The sequence below is a fragment of the Rattus norvegicus genome, chromosome 10 (assembly GCF_036323735.1).
Source record: "Rattus norvegicus strain BN/NHsdMcwi chromosome 10, GRCr8, whole genome shotgun sequence".
NCBI lineage: Eukaryota > Metazoa > Chordata > Mammalia > Rodentia > Muridae > Rattus > Rattus norvegicus.
The window spans coordinates 51664357-51685937 of NC_086028.1; the positions used below are offsets into that span (position 1 = coordinate 51664357).

Sequence of the window (21581 nt, forward strand, 5' to 3'; positions counted from 1 at the left end):
GCACAGTACTTATGCTGCATGGATTATCATGTTCTATTATCACTGAAGGACCACCACTCCAGTCCTCATACCAAAGGAGCATGACTGTTCAACTTTCCAAACCCTGATCATGCCAGACTCCACCTGTCCTCAGAACACCTCATTCCCTCATCCATTCGATCTGCCTCCCAGGAACTATGCATATGCTTCTGTACTGTGTTCATGGCTGATACTGAGTGTTTTCTGTAGTCAGAGTCTGTCTGAATCCTCAACCTTGAACTGCAGGAACCACTTAGCAGTAGAAGCTAGTAGCCACAGTCGCTTACAAGAAAGTCAGAAGGGTGTGGATCACAAACAGTACTCAAAGGTACTCCAAGCATACCCACGCTTCTCCTTGCTTCTCAAACTCAAATTGCTAAGCTTTTTCACCAACATACAGAGCCTTGTTCTGCAGGTAAGATTCTGGGGTACTGAAGGCCCCACAGGTTTCATGAATTCCTAGCTGATGCCAGGCAACTGGTTCCAGGACAGCATGTTGAATGATAGAACCACTCCATTCTCTGATGCCTGCCTCCTTAATATCCCCCTAGGACCTCAGCTACTCTACTACAATTGGTGGGTGGTTGAGCGGGAACATCACAGTAAATTTCCACTTTGAACGTGTGCCCAAAAGTTCTGTTTAAACGGCTGTGCAAATTGCAACATTGTGTGGCAAAGGACAGCCGCTATTTGGAAGAGCATCCTGTTAGATACAAGCTATAGAAGATGAAGCTTGTGAAATCGCTTGTACATTTCAGCTCCGCTACTGAGAATACTTCCCAGGCATTCTCGTCCCAAAACGCTAAGTGGAGAGTTGTAATTTGAGAAATACGAGGAGGGATTCTTGAAACATAACTGAGTCATGTAAGCAGTGCCTTTCCCTCTCAACTCACCAGAAGAAAGTATATAAAAAACAGTAGAGGGTATTTGAGGACAAATCAACACCGTTCATTGAATCCGTCTGTAAATGAAGACAGTGAAAATTGAACGGAAAGGTGAGAACTAGCACTCGGGGGCACTTTGATGCCTGGGTGGCCAGAAATTCCAGTCACAAGCACAATTCTTAGAGAAGACCGGCTTCAAATGATAAATCTTCAGATAAATAAAAATACTCATAGCTAGCAAGAACATTAAAGTTAGGAACAGTTTTCAATAGACAATCCCTGGAGCCAACTGTTTTCAAACTTTGCATTAGGGAACACTTCCCTATGTTCACAGCACATCCTCCATCCACAATCAATTAAGTCGTGATATCTGAGAATGGGGCTTAGCTGTCCTTAATTTTTATGGCTTCCTACAGGATTCCAACATGTAGCCAAGTTGGGCCATTTGGGCATTTAGTGTCTTTGCTCCTAACAGGGACAGGCTCCAACTGGCCGAGTGACTCTTCGCTCTAGTTACATGTCAGAACCACCTTGTGGAGGATTCTGAAACACTAATGACTGCCTCATCTGTAGAGATCCTGCCTACTCTATGGCTCTTGGACACCAGCACTTTTAACATGTTTCTAGGTGATTCTAATGTGTACATAACCCGGTAGGTGGCCGCTGTTCCAGATGCTTCTACCAAGATTCCCTCTACTGCTCCCATGTTAAGGATCTAGTGTACTCCATTGAAAAATGCCCTGGAGGAGTCTTCTGTCCAGAAAATTCACTCATCTTTACATGTGTAGCAGGGACACCTAACTTTGGAGGGGCCTGTGGAACCCTTTGATCCTCTACAAACTATTGGCTAGGTGTATATGTGTCTGTATTCATAGGCATACGTATTCAGAGAATACCTTTAGCTTTTATCAGACGCTCAAAAGATTTAAGACTATTATATTAAAGGCAAGAACAACTTGATAGATTCAGGAGAATTAAAGCATAAATGGGATAGATTTGATCTCAGCTACAATTAGGACTCAGGCACAGCTACTGCCACCTGGTGACTTTACACCCTTATTGCAGGCTTAGTTCAGACCTGGATAAAGTGGCAGATGTTAGGGTAACAGATGTGAAGAGTCCAGATCCAAAGCAGAAATTGTGTGTCTGGGAGTGAGATCAGGACTAAGCTAGCTGATAATTCTCACAGGGTTATATAACCTTCCAAGCATATTGGTAAGTGGGCTGTCCATTCAGACAGTTTACAGTGCTGAACCTAACTGGGGAAGGATAGAATTTTTTTCTTCTTTTTATCCTGATGTTTGCAATCAGTTTGTCTTAGTTTGAATCCTGATGCTTTCTTACTCACCATGTGACCTTAGGAAACGTTAACCTTTACATACCTCATATAAAGTAGGAGATAAATATTTTCAAGATTGCTACAAAGAATAAATAATAATATACCTATAAAACCTCTGAATAATATTTAGATCAATATCCTGATATATAACTAGCATTTACAGGTTTTCCTTTCTTATTAGTATGCCTTATTCATCTTGTCCAAGTTACTGAGTTTCCTAAACTAATTCATCAGAAAAGTAAAGTAAAGCCCACCCAGTTGCCTTTACAGGGTTATCATGATGGGGAAACAAATTAGCAAAAGGCAGCTCAGCGCCCCTGTGTATCATCTGCAGATACACATGCAATTGCAGGGTCCCACCAGCCACACCAATCAACCCAATGGGATTCAACCCACCGTGAATCAAAGCTATTAGCCCAAATTGTAGTTACTGAACAACTACACACTTTTTCTCCTCATTATTTGCTAAAGCCTTTGGCAGAGCAAGCAAGTTTCATAGTGTGGATATTGTATTAGGAATCTGGAAACCGCTTAAACAGGAGGATCACCACCATGCCATCCATATATAATTATATAAGGGGTTTGAGGGTCTATAGACTTTTATATCCTCCAGTTCCCTACTTACATAGGATACTTCATCCTAAATCCAAGGACTCTATATCTCACAGGAAATGGTCATCCTAAAATGAAGGTACCATTCCTGTCTTTCTGGGTTCCAACAGCTGAACAGCTTCTGTATCCAAATGCAGCCCTTATTCTTACACATCTGGCATCCTGGACAGGGCCAGACCTTCCTGTCACATGTGTAAGCCATGGCAGCTGCAAGCTCTATTTCACATTAGAGAATTACCCCAGCCACTATAAAAATCAGAGATGGGCCATCAGTCCTTGTCTGTCCCAGAGCTAGTCTCTCTCATACCAAACCTTCCCAGAAAGATAGTCCCCAAACACTTACACAAACCTGCCCTGTCTGTCCGCCACTGCAGCACGCTCCACAACCTGCCCAGACACAGCAGAAACGTCACTAGAATCTCTCAGCAGCACCACTACAACCTCTCCTCGGCATCGATACAACTTAGAGATGAGCAACTCTCACTTACCTGGAGTCTGCTTGGCTGTGCGCACAGGGGTGTAGTGGTTTTTGGAGGTTGATCGGACCGGCGTGTTCTCTTTGGGAGAGGTATCGATGGCCGAGATGGTTTCTCTTTCACAGTGTGCTATGGGGATTGGTCCCTGTTGTCTTAGGATGTCAGCCAGAGCCCTAGACAAGGAAAGGACACAGTGAGCCTCACTGAGGTGCACACAACCACAATGTGACAAGCTGACAGTCATAGGCACTCAGTTTGGAAACCGTATGGAAGGAGTCAGAGGTACAATCATGAGCACTCGAAAGACAGTTTCACCTTTTGCTGGCCTGGGAGGTGAGCATAGCGGGAGAAGTTGGCTTGACCCTGAAAGGGTGTGAGCATAGCATCTTATTCTGTAATTCATTCCATACCTGTAAACAATAAGCTCTTTCAAAATACTAGTTTTCCTGATACCCATATATGCCACAACAGCACCCTCAGAGTCTCAATGGCCCTACAGGAAAAAGCTGACACTTATCAAAAGGTTACTATTAATCAAGTGGCCCAACCTCTGTACCCCAAAATATATGTCATGGAGCATGTGTTAGAAGTTATTGACTTGCAGAAGGGCAGCATGCAGCCTACAGCCCGTCTTGTCTTAAGTGCCAAGACAGGCAGGACAGACTTTTAAAAGATAAGGAACAGGATGCAGGGATGGGGGCAGACAATGAGGGTAAACACACTTTAGAGGATGAGGCATGTACAAATGGGAAGGGACACTGTGAAACTGCAAGAACGGAGACTCGGGGACAAGAGCTCTGGCTTGATTAACTCACACCAAGCTTCCACTTCCAAACATGCATGTAGTGCGGACTACTTGATGCAGGCATCAGTTGCTCCAGGGACAAGTGGAAAGGTGCCTGCTTCTGTCCTCTGGGGACTCACAAATTAAAGCAAGTCTCTCTGCCACCAGGTCTTAGACAGGAATCCCTCATTATATGTGACGTGAGATACCCACTGGCCCTGGGAAAGAGGGACATTGGGGAATGATCAAAGGGAGCAGCAGAAGACCATGGCAAGCCACTGCAGAGAGCACTCCTTGTCACTGTCATGCCTGTTCCTGCTAAAGCTCTATGCCTCAAGTTTTGCATGAAGGGGGCAAAAACCCTTCTGTCTTCTCAGAGTCTCCCTAAGGCACTAACCTTCAATCTGAGCTATCTCAGCCCTTCCCAAGGCTTTCCTTATCCCCATTTCCAGAGCTCCATCCCCCTCAGAAGTGACAACCACAGCCCCTTTGATGTATCTAAGCGAATGGCTCCCTCCTGCTGTGCTGCCTGTGACACAGTGAACCCATCTTGAAGAGCTTCAGGTTGGCAATCTTATCATTTAGTGGCACATACACAGCAACTTCACATGTTCAAGTGCTTTCCCTAGCTGGCCTTCTGTGCTCTCAGCCTGTCAAAGAAAGAACAGACACTTGCCACCCAGCACACTCGCTCTGCTGAACTGGCAGTGAGGGCCAAACAGAAGCCAAGTATCCCGTGAAGGAAACTCAGCTAGCCTAGGGTTCAGGGCCAGTCTGGAGAGCCATCATTCAGGGCCTGAGAAGAAGGAAGAAAATGTTAAAAAAAAAAAAAAAAAGATGGTCTCTCAGATCTGCCAATGACCAGCCACAGACTTTCAACAGATCTTAATCTTTGACACAGAAATTTAATAATTTTCCCTGTCAGTGGAGCACCAGACAAGCTTTAAGATCTTTCCTGATTCTAAAACTGAATTCTTTCATGCATCCTTTTCAATCCCACATCCAGTTTGGTATCTTTATATCTTCACCCTTATGATTATTAGAGACATCTTCCTATCATCTTTTCATGCTTTAAAAGACTGAATTGCAAATTATGATAGACATATGGACCAAAGGAATATAGTTGAAAACGCAAGCACAAACTTCTACATTTATAGTCTAAAAACTTAAAAAGAAAGAAAGAGGAAAGCCACACATTAGTGCTGAAAAGAAGACTCGGCGGTTAGGAGAGAGCACACTGCTCTTCCAGACCCAGGGTCGGTTCCCAGAAACCAGGTTGGGTGGCTCACGGCTGTCTGAAACTCCAATTCCAAGCGATTCCAACACCCTCTTCTGGTCTCCTTGAGCACATATATGGTGCATATAAATTCATGCAGTCACACACACACACACACATACACACATGCGCACACACACATGCATACATACAAATTAAAAATACAATCTTTAAACTTTTTAAATTTTTTCAAATATTAGTAGAGAAAGAACATTTTTTTAAAAATGGCTAGGAGTTACTAGTTTTCCCTGCTAGATCTTAATCTCACACTATACATACAAATCAGTTCAAAGGGATTCTACACATAAACATTAATCCAAGCACTATAAAGTCCTAAAATGTAAATGTAAGTCATTGTGGCTTCTTAATCTGGAGATGATTTCTTACACATGACACTCAAAAGTCTAAGAGACATAGCGACGTACGAACAAGTGGAGATATTAAAACCATCACTAGCCCAGAGGAAGCCTTCACAGTAGCTGATACAATCCACACATTGGGAGAAAATGCTTGTAAAAACATCAGAGAGGCGGCTGGAGGGATGGCTCAGGAGTTAGGAGCACTTGTAGCTCTTGTACAGAACTCAAGTTCAGTTCCTAGCATGCAGGTGGTGACTTATGATCACCCATAGCCCCGGTTTCAGGGATCCAACGGATGTCCTTCTGACCTCTGCTGACACCAGGCACACACAAGGTTCCCACACCTACATTTGAGCAAAACACACACACAAAATAGGTCTTTAAAAAAAACTACAGAAAGAATCCAAACTTTCAATAAAACACCTTTAGTTTAAAATGAATACAAGATTCAAACAGGCAATGTCTTCAAAGTGTCAGCACTATTAATCCCTTGAGGAAACTGCCCATCAAAATCACATTGTGGTACCCTTGCATATGTCTGCAGAAGTCAAAACCAAGCAGGAAGTTCATGCCAAGGGCCAACAAGGATACAAATGTGGCTTCTCCACACTTAGCTATTGGGGATGTAAAATAGGGCAGCTCCTTTGGTAAACAGTTTAACAGTTCCTCAAAATGCTAAGAACACAGCAAATACGTGGCCCAGCCTACTTTTAGGAGAAATGAAGATAGATCAGCTTAGAACTTGTGTGTGAAGAAGGTTAAAGGCGCCATGAAAAACTGGCCAAGGGGTAGGAGTAAGCCAAATGCTCATTGGTTAATGAATGGATAAACAAAATGTTTTGCACCCACACAGTAGAGTATTAATTGGTCATAAAAAGGAAAGGGGTAGTGATAGACACCACAGCATGGGAGAGCCTTGAGACACACCACCCAGAGTGAAAGGAGACATCCACAAAGCCTAGGTCTATATAAAGCACCAGGTTGAGTAAACCCATGGGGAAAGAGAGCCAATATAGGTGTAGACTTTCTCTTAGGGGATGATAATAAAACACAACGTTTAAATAATTCGGACAGCTGCACAAGACAGAATAAAAAACTACAAACTTGTACTTATAGAAATATGAAGATGAACAATTCACTAGGGAAATGTCATCTCCTTAAAGCTAATACTGGGGAAAACATCAAGACTCCACCCTACTTCTCTGATGTCCATGAAGAATGGATTCACATGGCTAAACCCTTTGATCAGGAGGACTTACTCTACTCCTAAGTGGAGGCGGTTTTGTCCCCTCCTTTCTAACTTGGGACAACTGGCCATATTTGGAGACATTTTAGTTGTCATGACAAGTAAGGAGAGAGTTTCTATTGGCATCTGGTGTGTGGAACTCAGGGATAGGGCCCAACATCCTACAGTAGGCAGGACAGGCCACCCATCATAACAGAGTTATCAAGTATCAACAGTGGTGAGGTGAGGAACCCCTGGGAAATCTGCTCTGCACTGTGTAAACTAGGTGCTAACTCCACAAACATCTAATCAAGACAATTCCAGCAGGTTCTGGGGACACAGAGTGTCTAAGGGACCTTAAAGTGAGTGTTCTCTCTATTGGAGTCTCCGTGGTCCCTCAAGACGTGGTACTTGCCTGGATGTAACAGAAAAAGGAATAAAAAAACTCTGTCTGGTGTCATACTTTTGTCTATAGAGACAGTGTAAGTGGGATTTCCTAAGTGTTTTGACCTCATTGTCTATCTCCCAGGACCGGCAGCTCCAGGAACTCATCCCCCAAGAAGACTTGCTTAAATGTCCACCTTCTTAAAAAGCAGCAGGCCCAGGGAATCTGAGTAAGTGAAATCTGGCTAAAACTTGACAATGAGTTATAACTGGGATATTGCTGAGCTGTGGCCTCCAGTGCCTAGGCCATGTGATTACAGGAAACTGGTTCAGAGTGATCTTCTGTGGCCCAATGGACTGGATTGAGCTAGGATCCCAGCCAAGTGGGAAAGGTGGGTTGTCTGGAATATGTGTTTCTCAAACCTCCCATATAATAGCATATGACCTCCTGAATGTATGCTATTTCCATGATGGAATGGTAACCAGCCATAGGCTTCCAGTCTCTACCAGGTCTTTAACATTCTCCAGAATCCAGCCTTTCCCACAGAGCTCCCCATCCACTACCACATTCAAGAGGTCTGAGGGTACATCTGCCAGCTCTTCTTCGTGCCCATTCCCTCAGTTCAGTGACCTCTTTGCTCTGCTTCCTCTCCACCTTCAATCGCTCAACTCTCCAGGGCGTTTGATAAATATTATTCTAATTCTGAAATGTGTGATCCTGGTCTCACCTAATTAATTTGGATTTGCCAGAGGAAATGGGTTAAGGACTGAGCTACTTTCTAACCACAGGAAAGAAACTTTGTCCCTCAGGAATAATTGAAGAAGCTTTGAAAGAATGGGCAGCAACTGTCAGGGTCTGGGGGAGCAAGGCGCGGCAAAGCAAGGAAAAAGTAACCAGTTGGGGAAAGAGTTAGAGTTAGGAGTTAGAACAGGAGGAAAGTGGGATATGAGAGGGAACAGGAGGGGAAGAGAGGAGAGGGGAGGGGAGGGAAGAAGGAGAGATTCAGACCAGAAGCCAGGGCAGGAGGAGACAGACAGACAGACAGACAGACAGACAGACACACACACACACACACACACACACACACACACACACACACACACGAGAGAGAGAGAGAGAGAGAGAGAGAGAGAGAGAGAGAGAGAGAGAGAGAGAGCAATTCAGAGCTTCCTGTTCTCTCCAGCTGGGCCTGCTAATTTGGCAAATGCCAGGTGATATCTGGGCATGCAGAAACAATTAGCAAATGAGTGATTTGGGTCAAGACCGGTTTATTTATTTGCTTAAAATCTTGAGTAATGTTGTCAATAGTCTCAAGGAAATGTGGATAGAAAGCTATTCCAAAAAATATATTCAGAGACTGGAGCTTAGAAAGAAGGAAACCCAGAGGGAAAGACAGACAGCTGACCATGTGAGAGAGCAAGGGCAGGGCTCCACCCCACCAGGAACCTGGTGCCCATCACAGGTGAGGACAAATGTACTTCATCTGGAAACTTGCAGAACACCTTCACCCTGACCCTCTTTCCCTGTCCGTCATGCTGACTGCACTAACATATCAAGGCCAGGAACTCTTTCCTTAAAAATACATTTTCTTGCTGATTTCACTGTTCCCTCCTCTCCTACAGTTTCCTACTGTGCATGCTTCATGGGAGAGGGTCAATTAATTGGAAACAATCCAATTCTGATTACTCAGGCCAGGAAACATGGGCCCTCTTCAGTCCAAGGCATTGCTTTAGTCATCAGGAGGGTGGAAATGCCACCTTACCTTTGAACAGCACTTAGACCTGAGTGTACCCTCCTGCCTTTGCTTCTAGCACTGTGATATTTACATCTATAGTACTCTAAATTTTACTATTGATTTAAGACTAAGACTTAGCTCAGTACTCTAATAAATGGAACAAAAATTCAATGTGTGCTTCTGAGTTGAGCCTGGGCATCTTCTGTTACCCAGAGACGACCTCTTACATGTATTCTCACTCTCCTCTTTAATGATTTTTTTCTGCTCTCGCCAGATGGGCCTGGGTCCAAGTTTGTGTGTGTGTGTGTGTGTGTGTGTGTGTGTGTGTGTGTGTGGTTGTTGTTGTTTGTTTTGTTTTTATGCTGTTATTGTTTTTGTTTTCTGTGATAAATGCTAAGGCTCAAAAGCAACTTGGGAAGAAAAGGGTTTATTAGCTTATGTTTTCCAATCACAGTCCATCATTGAGGGAAATAAAGGCAAGAATTTGGAGACAGGAATAGAAGCAGAGTCCACGGAAGGATGCTGCTTACTGGCTTGCTCCCTATAACTTGCTCAGCTTGTCTTATACAACCTAGGACCCACCTGCCCATAGGTAACACTATCCAGAGTGGTCTGGGCTCTCTCCATCAACCATGAGACAAGAAAATGCTCCCACAAGCTTGCCTACAAGTCAATCAGATGAAGACATTTTTTTTTTCAACTAAGGTTCCCCATTCCAGATGACTCTAGGCCTTTTAAATTGATAATCAGGAGCCACCGTTACGTTGCAGGATTTTACATCACACTGTAAACCCTGAGACTGTGTTGTTTACTGGAGAAAAAAATCCTGTTTCTAGTTGTAATGTGGCTCATACCTTGTCACACACCTTTAATCCCTCTGACTGTGATACAGACACATCCTTAGTACACACCTTTAATCCTGAACAATGAAGGTTAAGCTAGTTTGTAGAAAGAAGCACCAGGGGTTGAAAGTGCTATCTAATTGAGTGGCAGACAAAGTGACAAATCAGAGAAAGATTGGACAGAATAGGATACACCCAACTCTCATGAGAAGAGAGAGGAAGGGGAAGCCACTTGAAGGGCAATGCAGAAAGAAGGGAGGAGACAATTTTACCCAGACATTTATAAAGAGCAGGGGCAGAGAGAAGGAGGAGGCAGTTTTACCAGGAGAGTTTTACAGAGAGAGGTTAAAGAGAGAACAAGCTAGACACAGGTCAAGACCGAATGAGACAGGGAATGAGAAGGAGCCAGAAGATTAGACCAGATTGCCAGAGTTCATTTGAGGCCAAGCAGAGTAATTCAGTCAGAGGCTGAGAGAGAGGCCAGATTGAATCAATCAGCTTGGAGAGGAGTTTGTGCCAGAACAGCTGAGTTGAACCAGCCAGCCAGAGATCAGAAGGAACAAGAAAGGGTGAGCTTATTCAGCTGTAAATCTCATAGGCTGAAAACATTCTAGGCCTAGATTAGATGGTATAGAGGCTAGAAGTCTCCAGGACTAGGCCTAGGTTACTTGACTGAGGCAGTAAGCCTCTGAGGTGACAATTCACATCAGGTGAATAAAATTACTTTTACGCTATGGCCTTCTAGTTAGCAAATGGCAGGTGATAGGTAAGCATGTGGATGCAATTACTAATGACTGGGTCAAGACCAGATACTCACTAGCTTCAATTTTTACCTACCTCACTTATTCATTCATCTATATCCATCCATTCACTTTCCAACCCATTCATCCATTCTACCTACCTGTCTAACCATTGGTCCATCCTCTCATTCATGCACCCAACCATTCTTCTATGTGCCCAGCTATTCATCTATGCTCCACCCATCTACCTAACCACCCAGGGCATTCATCCACCTATCTCCCCACCTGTTCATTCATTCACTCACTCACCCACACATTCATTAATCCTGTTCACTCACTGATCTATCCATCCTTCCTTCCAGTCTCCCGAACACAGTTTTAGCCGCTTCTGACCCTTCCATGGTCTATGAACAATAAAGCTTTTCAGAGTATTCAATCCTTAGTGGACCTCTTATCTGCTCGGGTCTACTTGTCACTGTGAGTCATTAACACCGTCCACGATGAAACATCACAGATTTTAGCAGCTAACCTTTCGGTCAAATGAAATCCTATCCAGGTGCCACTATACCTCATTAGATCGCTGCTCTGCTGGATGCCAGAATGGGAAGCTAAGTACTGCTTTGCCAAGTTCTGGTCCCCTGGCTTTCATGAATTTCCAAGTTTAAAAACAACTGTGCCAACAGAACACAAAATGAAACTTTAGATTTTTGATGACGTGGAAACCTGGGACCCCCTATCTCATCTTATAAGTCTTTTTTTCTATTAACACCCCATTGTGGGGTCCCTGGAAATAATACACATGGCATTTAGTAGCAGCTACATTTCTGGGTGAGTCACATAAATGCTTAAGCCCCATAAAGAAGAAAATATGCTCAGCTGCAGTCTAGTAAATTGTTCCACACCAAGAGCAAGGCTAGATGGACAGGCAGATCCCAGCCGTGCCCTTCTCCTTTGGGGAGAGAACGGGAAGAAACTGAGATTGCAGTGGAGGTTTGTAAAAGGCTGAAGTAGACTAGTCAGCAAAGAAACTACTGAAGCTAATGTTCTCAGTCCTGAGGACAACTCAGAATGCTCCTGATTTCTGAAGTATTTTCTCAAGACATCCTTGCCCCTGTAAAAGAATACAATTAATTCTCTTCTGTTGTTATGACGAATTAGGGTTCTTGATGAGAGGGGCCATCACTCATCATGTTGGTCCTTCTCACAGAGAAAGCAAAGTGTATCGTTCAGGAAAGGGAACTCATTGACAAAACTGCAAGACAGAGTATGGAATTTGACTTTCATTTTTTCTGAAAATCTCTCATAGCTTCTTTTCCATTTTCCTAGAAGTAATGTATAGATAGATGCTCTAATCCAGGTAAAGGATTCCAGTTATTTGAGTTCCAGATAACTGAGCTCTTCCTGGCACTAAACTTAAGGACAAGCTGGTGTCCTCTTTGACCTCTCCTTTGACATTCTCTTCTGGGCAGTCAGAGTTTTTTTATCCTCCAAAATCTACAGTCAGGACAACTGAAATGAACATATTTTTAATAACCTCGGACCAAGGAGAATGGCTTAATTTATTTCTCCCTATTCCCAGTTCTCGCACAGTCCACTTGAAAACACAGCTGCTGGCTTTGTGTGTGCACAAGACCGCTCTTCTCACACAGAGGCATAGAATGGATGCGGGATCTCATTTGTTGGTTAACAATGTCTATGCATCTGCCTTGAGCTGTTCTGCAGGTCTGAGTTGTCCCCGGCACAATTGGAATTCATCACGGCCAGTAAACATCTCTGCAAGGAAAGGGCGGCCTGCTTGTTATGTTTTTCAAGTAAGTAGGGCCAGTTACTGCTGCCCGATGTAAGGCTCTTAACAGGTGACCAGCCAGGGGTCTGCAGTGTCTGCAAACCCATTCCCAGCATCATCTCCATGTATTTCTTCCGGAACTCAGAAACCATAATGCAAATTTATCTATGTCTAAGAAATACAGAAGCATCAAGACCGAACAGACTTTCCAGCAATCTTTGGATGATCTGAGAATGAATCAGATTTGAGTGTGTCAAGTGTTGTTACTGGCTAACTGAAAGTGGAGGCCTGGGGCCTGGGGATAGGGGGAGAACTGTTACAAAGATGTGTTGGTATAACCACAAACCCATCACATGACAGGTGAGTTTATAAAAGCATCTGCATGTGGCGTACGAACTTATTGTACATTCAGTTTTTCTATTGGTTTTGAGGTTCTGTTCTGTTTTGTTTTGTTTTCCTTATTGCTTCTGCTAAAAGACCTCGGTCTCTAGGTGAGCAAAACACAGACAACAGAGCCTGGTGGCTAAATACTGGGATTCTAAACAGGGAGCCTACTTTGGAATAGTGGCCAGTTCATACACTAATGATCATCAGACAGCTACTTATACTCCCATGGGTCTGTTTCCTCATTTAAAAATTAAGTCCAAGTAATAGGGCAAAAATTAGTATCATCTACCTCTTAAGATTATCATGAAGATTATTAAATTAGTTAATATTAGTGAAAGACTTACAATGGAGTCTGGTGCCAAGGAAGCTAAATAAATATTTGACTAAATCTTAAGTGGGCTCAGCCTAGAGAAACACAAGCATAGCCCAGGTGGAAGAGAGAAGGCATGGAGAATGATCCAACAAAGCTGACTAGAACACTCTCCAATCACGTGGTCTTGCTGTGGCACGGTCATCTTGGAAGGGATCACCCACAGACCACATATCCCACCCCGGCCTAATGACAAGAAGCCTACATGCTCGCACAGCAGGTGTTTCTGAACCCTGTACTTGGACCTGGAGAGGCAGGTGCAAAGACAGTGTGCGTTCTTCTGCACTAGGCCATTACGGATCAGATCGTGTACTGTCTGTCATACAAGGAAGCATCAGGATAAAGGCCCATAGAGAGCCAGAGGACCCACCACAGGCGCAAATCCTTGGATTTCTTCAGAAGACAAACCTATCAACTTGACTAAGCAAGTATTTTCTATAAAGTATTCAGTTTCTCTTGCTTCTCTCTTTTTTCTTCCTTTTTGTATTTATCTATCCATCTTTTCCTTCTTTAAAAAAAGTATACACATTATCATTTTCACGCTCCAGTAAATAATATTCATGTGAATGTTACTCAGTTGGTCACTCAGTAGCTTACATTATGCTGGGCACTCTTCCAGTTTAACCAAATGAAGCTGACACTTCTCGACCAGCCCTATTAATGGAACTTGCAACCAAGAAGAGTTACTTCCTTGAGCTTCTTTTTTCTTCCCTAAAGAACCCTTTGGATCTTTAAGCTGAGTTTGGAAGATGTGCGGTTGTTGTGGTAGATAAATGGTCTCTGCAGAACTAGAGGGACTTAAAACCAGGTCCCATGGGAAGACTCACAGATATGGATATTGATTCAAATGATGGATACTGAGGAGATGATGGGGTGACTGCTGCCTATGAGATGCTTTGCAGTCTTGTGAAGGGGAAGATTCAGTTTGGGTTCCCCATGAACGTCAACTAAAAATGCATTCTAAGAGTAGACCAGACTGTCTGCAGAATCAGTGAATAAACGAACACTTACACCCCAAGAGGAGAGGAGGTAATGTCCAGAGAGAAGAGACCTAAAAGGCATTCTGAGTCCCTTTCTGACAAGAGTATCTGCAAGATAAACATGCTAAAACCAAGCATTATTATGAGGCCTTTTGCAAAGGATATTTTTGTCCTTCAACAAGGACTACAGGATAAGAATACAGGGATGTATAAGGAAAAGTACATTCTCCTCCATCCCCAGGGATACTGCTCTTTTAACTGAGATGTCACCTGTCAGCCTGACGTTCCCAGGTGTTCTGGGGTCAGAATGAGCCCTAGAAGTCCATACCATTACAGTGTATTCTCCCTTATCCTACATCCTGTTAATAGACCAGAGGGACGAAAGGACTCACCAAGATCAGAGAGATGGAGTGGTGGAAGCAGCTCCCTATCTTGACATTCAGAAAATGTTCCAAGGCAGGAAAGAATGAATGACAACCCCCAAAGTAAGAGAAAGAGCTCTGTTATCTGTCCCTGGAGAATATGTATATATATATATATATGCAGATGAAGGGAAGGATGTCAAAGTGCCTTATCCAGAAGAGGCAAGGAAGCCTGCTGAATGCTTTCAGGTCATTTCCTACAGGAGGTGTGAAGCTGCCTCCTCCAAACAGTGGTGTTAGGACAATGATTTACACACCCCAGGCCACTGAGCAAGACCCTCAAAGGGAACAAAGAGCCTCTGTCTCCCATAAGTAGGGTCCACTGTCTGAAGTTGGCTGCTGGTACGTTTTTCCTCACAGGGTCCTACAGCTACGACAGCGTAAACAAACACTATTTCTCAAAGCTGAAAATGCTGTGGACTCTAAGAACAGGAGAAAATGAAATGATAAAAGAAACAAGAGAGAGAATCTGAGTGAGTCCCTGGAGGGAGTTCAAATGGTGTTTTGAAGGGAGTCGAGCAACACTCATTCGGTAGCAATTTGGGGAGGTGATACAGGAATGAAATTACCAAACACATTCAGGATAAAACTGTATGTGCATGCATACACCTGGGCACAATACTAGGATTTCACCTGGGACAATGCATCCCAGGCAAGTACTTTATTCCCAGCTGCTGTCCTCGACTTTTTAGTTTGAGATAGGGTCTCACTAAATTGCTCAAACTCACTCTACAGCCCAGGTAGCCCTTGAACTTGTGGTCATCCTGCTTCTGCTTCCAGAATAGCTGAAAATGGGCCTAAGCCAGGAAATAACATTCTTACTGTTCCTTGAGCCATTGTGGTATTTTAAATAAAATTTAAAAACAATAAAATAAAATCGATCATTAGAAGTTACTTTATTGAATAGCTATGAACAATTGGTCCTTAACATGCCAACTGTCTACCTGGCTGGCTCAGACAATCTGTCCTTCTCTGTAGTGCACGTGCCCCGCACAGACTTTGCAATCTTATCTGAGCTATTAATCTGCTCATCGCGGCTTTCTATCAGACGAGAGAGGTAAAAACAACTTTGTCCTGGTCCAATTTGGATAAATTTTGAATTAGTGGCATCTGAATCGATGCTATTTAATGAAGCCACAGCTGGATGGATTTAGGAAGAAGAGCTGGAGAAAGTAGGGGTTAGAAAGACAAGACAGAAGTGACCAGGAGTCAAGAGAGGGAGAAATAAAAAAGTGATGATAGCAGAAGAGACATGGAAAGTCACAAGAAGATACATTTTACTGTTGTGACTTCAAAAAGAAGACAGAAACGCAGCAGATTCTTGGCTTAAAGACCTGATAGTCCTCTTTGCAAATGCTCCAGGTTCCAGAGAAGAGATACTCACTGCATGTGTCCTGGCTGTGGGTCATCTAACCAGAAATGACCTCTACTGGCTCCTGAAACCTGTGGGCTGTTCCTCCCAGGGCACTCCAGGCAGCTTTCTTGACATGGTAATAAGTCAGAGACAGCCAACTAGGACCAGAACAGGAGGACAATGCTCCGTAGTCTTCCTCCTGTTCTGAAACAGCATCCACATTTAGACTAGTCTCCTGCCAATCACTCCATGGAGGCGGCTTGATGTGAACCTCATTCACCCTCCGAAAGAGCAGTCAGTGTGAGCTCGCAACTCTCCTGCTGAAATCTGACCCTGACTCCAGAACTGGAAAAACAAACACACACTTCCCAACAACTGTTGCTTCTCTCTCCCCGGAACCCATCTACTGAACCCAGCAGAGGGCTTAAGCCTCGGAATGTAGGGAAGGAGGGAACGGAAGAGTTATATAAGGCTTTCTCAGATTGTACCTAATTAATAGCCCATCCCAGGGTTCAAGTTCCCTGGAGTGCAGGAAGAGGGAAAAGGGTGGAACCCACATTTCCCAGAAGAGGACATATGGCTTGGAGAACAATAAACATGTCCAGAAGACAGGTGTCCTGATTAATGAGACTTTGATGCAGAAGCTAATAGGAACAGGACATGAAACCAAATGCCAGAAGCCCAAGGGATAGCAAGCATGCTTGAGAAGGCCGACAGGAGGCAAAGACTCTTCTACCACCTTTAGGGAACAGGGCCAAGGTTCTAGCCACCCAAAGCCTTGCTAGTGCTTCGGCACTGGAGACAGCAACAGTGACTTTAGGCAAGGAGGATCCTGGGAAGGCAAAAGGCTGGAAGGAAGCAAGAGGACCAAACCAGAGCTGTGCAGAGCTAGGTTTCCGGAGGCTACTGTAACAACTTCCATGTTTAGAGACTTGGCTCCCGTATCCCTGCTGAGGTACTGCAGACCAAGGATGTAGGCCCCACGCTGACACTTAGACATAAGAGCTGAATGAAGGCCACACCCCACTGTGGCCGTTAGGATGTGTCAGGATTCCTCCCTCCTCCTGTGCCTTCTCAGGGCCTATGACCTGGTCCTGTAGAAGCAGCAAGTCTGGAGTTTGCACAGTTAGTGGGACAGAAGTGAGAGAGGATATAACTCGAATGGGCGTGAGAGAATTGGCTGCAGCTCTTTTGTATGTGCAGCATCAGGTGTTATAAATGGGGAAGTGGGGTGGAGAGGGACTATGATAAATGGACCGGTTAGCAAGCTGCAGTCCTCCGTAATTAAAACTGGGGGTGCCCTGAGGTTCATCCTCTCCCTAGACCGAATCTTTCCTCCACTTCCTAGCTCCTCTCATCTCTCTCCGAGCCTATGATTCATGCACAATTGCCCAGGGCTTCTTTCTGAACTACACAAGGGGTTGGGTTCCTTTTGTTTTTCCCTCAATGAACTTCAAGGTTTCTTCTCGATTCTTACACATCTTTGTATGTTTTCACGATCTAAGCCAACAGTATCCACCCTTGAAACAAGACCCTCTCACCGTACTGGGCACCTTTGTACCTCACATGCAGTCTAAGCAGGGGTGTTACTAGCCCTGGATAAGAGGTCACTGGCCCTATTGTCCTTTATGGTGACATGTCAGCCCAGAGGCAGGTGGAGGGGCTTTCTTATGCATTTGGGGCTATCTCTCATTCTCTTAGGAAGGGGGAAGACTGATTTTTCTGGACCCTAAAGGAAGACAGAGATAAGTGACATACTGGTAGCCTGGCCTTGGGCAAGTCATGCTTCTCTGAGTAGGCTTCCTCATCTGTAAAATAGGGCTCTATACTCTGGGGGTTGAGGGCAGGGTTACAGTAAGACTTGGCTTGGCAGATCCAGATCAGGACTCCTGGTGCATAGTAAGTTTTCAGGCACTATCGCTTGAGACCTCATCCAACTGAAACCTCAGGGCCTCACAGCTTTCCTGAGTTTCACAGATGATAAGAGTGGAAATTGCTTGCAGGAAAAACTCCTACCTTTTGACACCCACTACCCAAGTTTATAGTCGAACGGACTCCCTCAAAGGTGTTTAAAAGAGGCTGCCGCATATTGGAGGAGCCATGGGACTGATCTATATGCCTAGGCCCCCACTCCCCCAACCACTGACGGAGAGTGGGTGACGGAGAGTGGGGGAAAGTACTTATCTGCGACAGCACAGTCATGACTGTCCCCAACTTCATAGACCGCAGTGGGTGTCTCCCTGCCACTTGCTCTTGGTTCAGTCAGCCCACTCTCTGGCCCCAACAACCCTATCCCATAAATATCTATTTGGGGGGCATGGGAAGAAGGCAGCCATGAAGAATGGTTGTTATGAATCTTCTAGAAATGCTGCGGCAGTCTCATCTCCATGGATCTGCAAATTTCTATGCAGTCCGACCCAAGTGGTAACCCCATCTGAATACAGAATTGCAGAGGCGGTGGCCCTGTGACAGAGAGCACAGGGCAGTGAACAGGGCTCTGATCCCAGGTTTCCTCCCTGCATGCATCCCAAAGAAACTGGGTCCCTTTACCCTCAGTATCAAAGCAGGAAGCTAAATTGAGCGATCTGTCTACTATTTTATGCAGAAATGTGGGACATTCTTTTTTTCCACTCTTTTTGAGCAGTTATCTGAAATGTTTGATGCATATTCAACTCCTTTCCTTTGTCTTCCTTCCCAACTATCCCACAGCTTGCCCAGCAAGTACACTGCTGTCACTTGAAACTGGTCTAGCCTAAGAGGTACTAATCTTGTTCCCTGAGAAGCAGCCCTGTCTGCACGGTCATGGCAGGTAAGGGGCTCTGTCCTCCTCTGGTCCTTCCTACCTTTTAAGATAGTAGAAATGCTACTCCTAGCGGCTCTCGTTAGTGAAGGCACTGTAGTTTCCCATCATCTTGTCCATTCACCAACCTGATCCATGACTTGTTACTGCTTAAATAAACCAGATCTCCCTGGGAGGGTGAAAATAAGTTGTGGTTACAGAAAGCCAATGTGACCGGACGTAGAGTCTCAAAGTATTTCCAAGAGAAGTGCTAGGGAACCATTTGCAGAAGAAGAATCAGCACATGGCCTCTCAAGGAGACCACTTAGAAAGAGAATTCAATATACACAGACACACCAGTTCTTCCAAAGGGAGGATCTGACTTTTCTAATGTAAAGCCCTCAGGCATCATGTCATAGAGATTCATCTCATATAATGATGGGCCCAAACTTCCAGCTCCATTGGCTGATGGTTTCTCCACCACCCCACCCTACCCCACCCCCGAACCCCCGGCTGATGGTTTCTTGATCCAGAACAGAGAACTGTGATCTTGTGTCTCAAAGGGTGATCTTACATATACCTGGAGGCCAATTCTGGCAAGACAAGCAGGCAGGCCGGCAAAGAGACAGACAGACAGACAGACAGACAGACAGACACACACACACACACACACACACATACACACGTGCGCGCCCCGAAGATCTTCACTGACATGATAAGTCACTGACATGATAAGTCTCAACAACTTTCCCCACCTCCAGATGAGAGCAGAAACACCCAGAGCCACATTTTTAATTTCAGACTTCTACCCACACTGTTATTCAGTGTTTCCCTGCCCTCGTCCACCCTCCTTTGGCCTATGCTGTATTTTCCTTCTTCAACAGTCTGCATTACTCACCTCTTATTAAAGGATTATGCTTAAATCAGGTTATTGCCCTTTAGAAAAGAACGCGGAGAAACTATATAAAAAGACCGACCAGGGACAATCGAAAGAAATCCGGTTGGTGGATGGAAACACAGAGGCCTGCAAGACTCAAGAGCCAGGACAGGGAAGTGGGAAAAAAAAAACTGTCACTCACTCACATCTCCAGCTATCTAAAGTTATTTGCTGATGACTAAGAACCAGGCATAAAACAATGCTTGATGAAGAGGAGGAGGCCAAGCCTGGGCCTAGGGTCTAGACACCAGGGCTTTGAGCGAAGGTTAACTCAACTAGCAGCTGGGACACGTGTCACTGTGACCTATGCTCTGTTGATTTCAAGTAGCTCACTTATAAAATTACAGAGTGAGATTGCTTGTAGGAATAAGCTCATGATTCTGAACCTGATGGAAAAATAATAGAATGTTAGTCTGCCTTTTCCTAAGACTTTGCTTTCACTTGTAGGAAAAAAAAAGAACATAAAAAATAGAGTTAACAATCTGCCTTGATTGCTTTTACAATAAGCCTACTAGAGGCTCGTGGTCACGGGCCTTGAATTCTGTTAGGATTTGCTGGTAAACTCTCCACACCCAGCCTTCTTCCCCCTCTAAATGTCTGCCAGTGAGATCAGTACAAATAGGAAGTCATGAATGTAACTCAGGGAAAAATCATGAACTTGAGTCTTTTAAACTAAAGAGGAAGAGAATCACCACCGAAGGTGTGTTTGCGATGAAGGTAGCCTAGGTCTCTGTGTATCCCATCGTGAGTCCCTCTCCGCCGGAGACATCTTACGCAGCCATAACGGCAAACCATGACTTTGTGATTTCACAAAGCATATGTTGCCAAAGAACATGATAAGTCTGTAAGGCAAAGTGCACTTGAGTCTGACGATCTCAGACGCAGGCTATTTAGAAAGTTGAGGTGACGTGATGGACCTAGGGAAGAAGGAAGCTGGCGACTGTGACGGCCAGGAGCAGAAAGCTAACTCCTACATGCAGTAGGTAGAGGCTCTCCCAGGCTATAAAAATTAAGACCTAAAGCATATCCTTCCAGGCCTTTGAAAAATCAGCCAGTGGAACTAGATAGGGGAAGTTCTTTTAGGTATCACTACCTTTTTTATTCCAGATATGTAGGAATGTCTGTCTGTCTGTGATAGCTGACCTCATTTAATCACTGCACATTTCAGATGTCTTAACTGTGGCTTTCTGCACAACTGATCTAAACCAACACCCCAGTCAATGCAATTGCTCCTTCAAGTCAGCTGAAAACAATGAATTACATTTTGTCTTCTACAGGTGCTTTAGGAGACTAGAACTAAGGGAAAGCCCTCAGTCTCTTAGCAGCAGATTCCTTGAAATGAATGTACTCCAAGACAGGACAGGGTGGGGCAGACGTGCAAGTCTCCTGAGCCTGTGGACAGGGTAGAAAAGAAACTCGAAGACTGCGAGTGACCTGACCCTAGAGTGTCCTCAAGGTCTCGGGAGAGTCGAGGAGCATTTGCATGGTCCTGCTGCTAAAAGCAAGAATAAAGTCTGTTAGCCTGAGTGTCAAGGGCGTGTGCTTTGAACTTCGAACCATTTCTTGCCCTCTTGAAGGTGAGCAGACTCATTTGCAGTGTATCCACATATATCCAAGAACCATAACGAAACCACGCCTGTGGGAGGGTCCGTAGTGCGGCTCTGTCCCTTCCGAGATAACCATCAACCTTTTGTCCAATCTCTTTCTCTCTTTCTTAGTTTTGTTATCCTCTTTCTGCCTTCCTAGGGTCCTGGCCCTAACCTTCCTTCATAAAACTTCTGTAAGCACTGTGCACTCTTTTTTTTTTTTTTTTTTTAACTCACAGGGAAAAAGAGACGTGAAAAGGGTAAAGGACTTCAGCCCAAAGCAAGATTTTTTTTTTCCCTTTCCC

General features: G+C 44.4%; 1 protein-coding gene across 2 annotated transcripts in view; it reads right to left on the reverse strand.

Annotated features, from left to right (window-relative positions):
• Positions 1-21581, reverse strand: part of Shisa6 (shisa family member 6) — a 294351-nt gene that overhangs the window by 267551 nt on the left and 5219 nt on the right. For both annotated transcript variants that reach the window (NM_001191922.2, NM_001415765.1), the window contains exon 2: positions 3342-3502. In NM_001191922.2, the coding sequence (NP_001178851.1) occupies positions 3342-3502 (161 nt within the window). The remainder of the gene's footprint in view (positions 1-3341; positions 3503-21581) is intronic.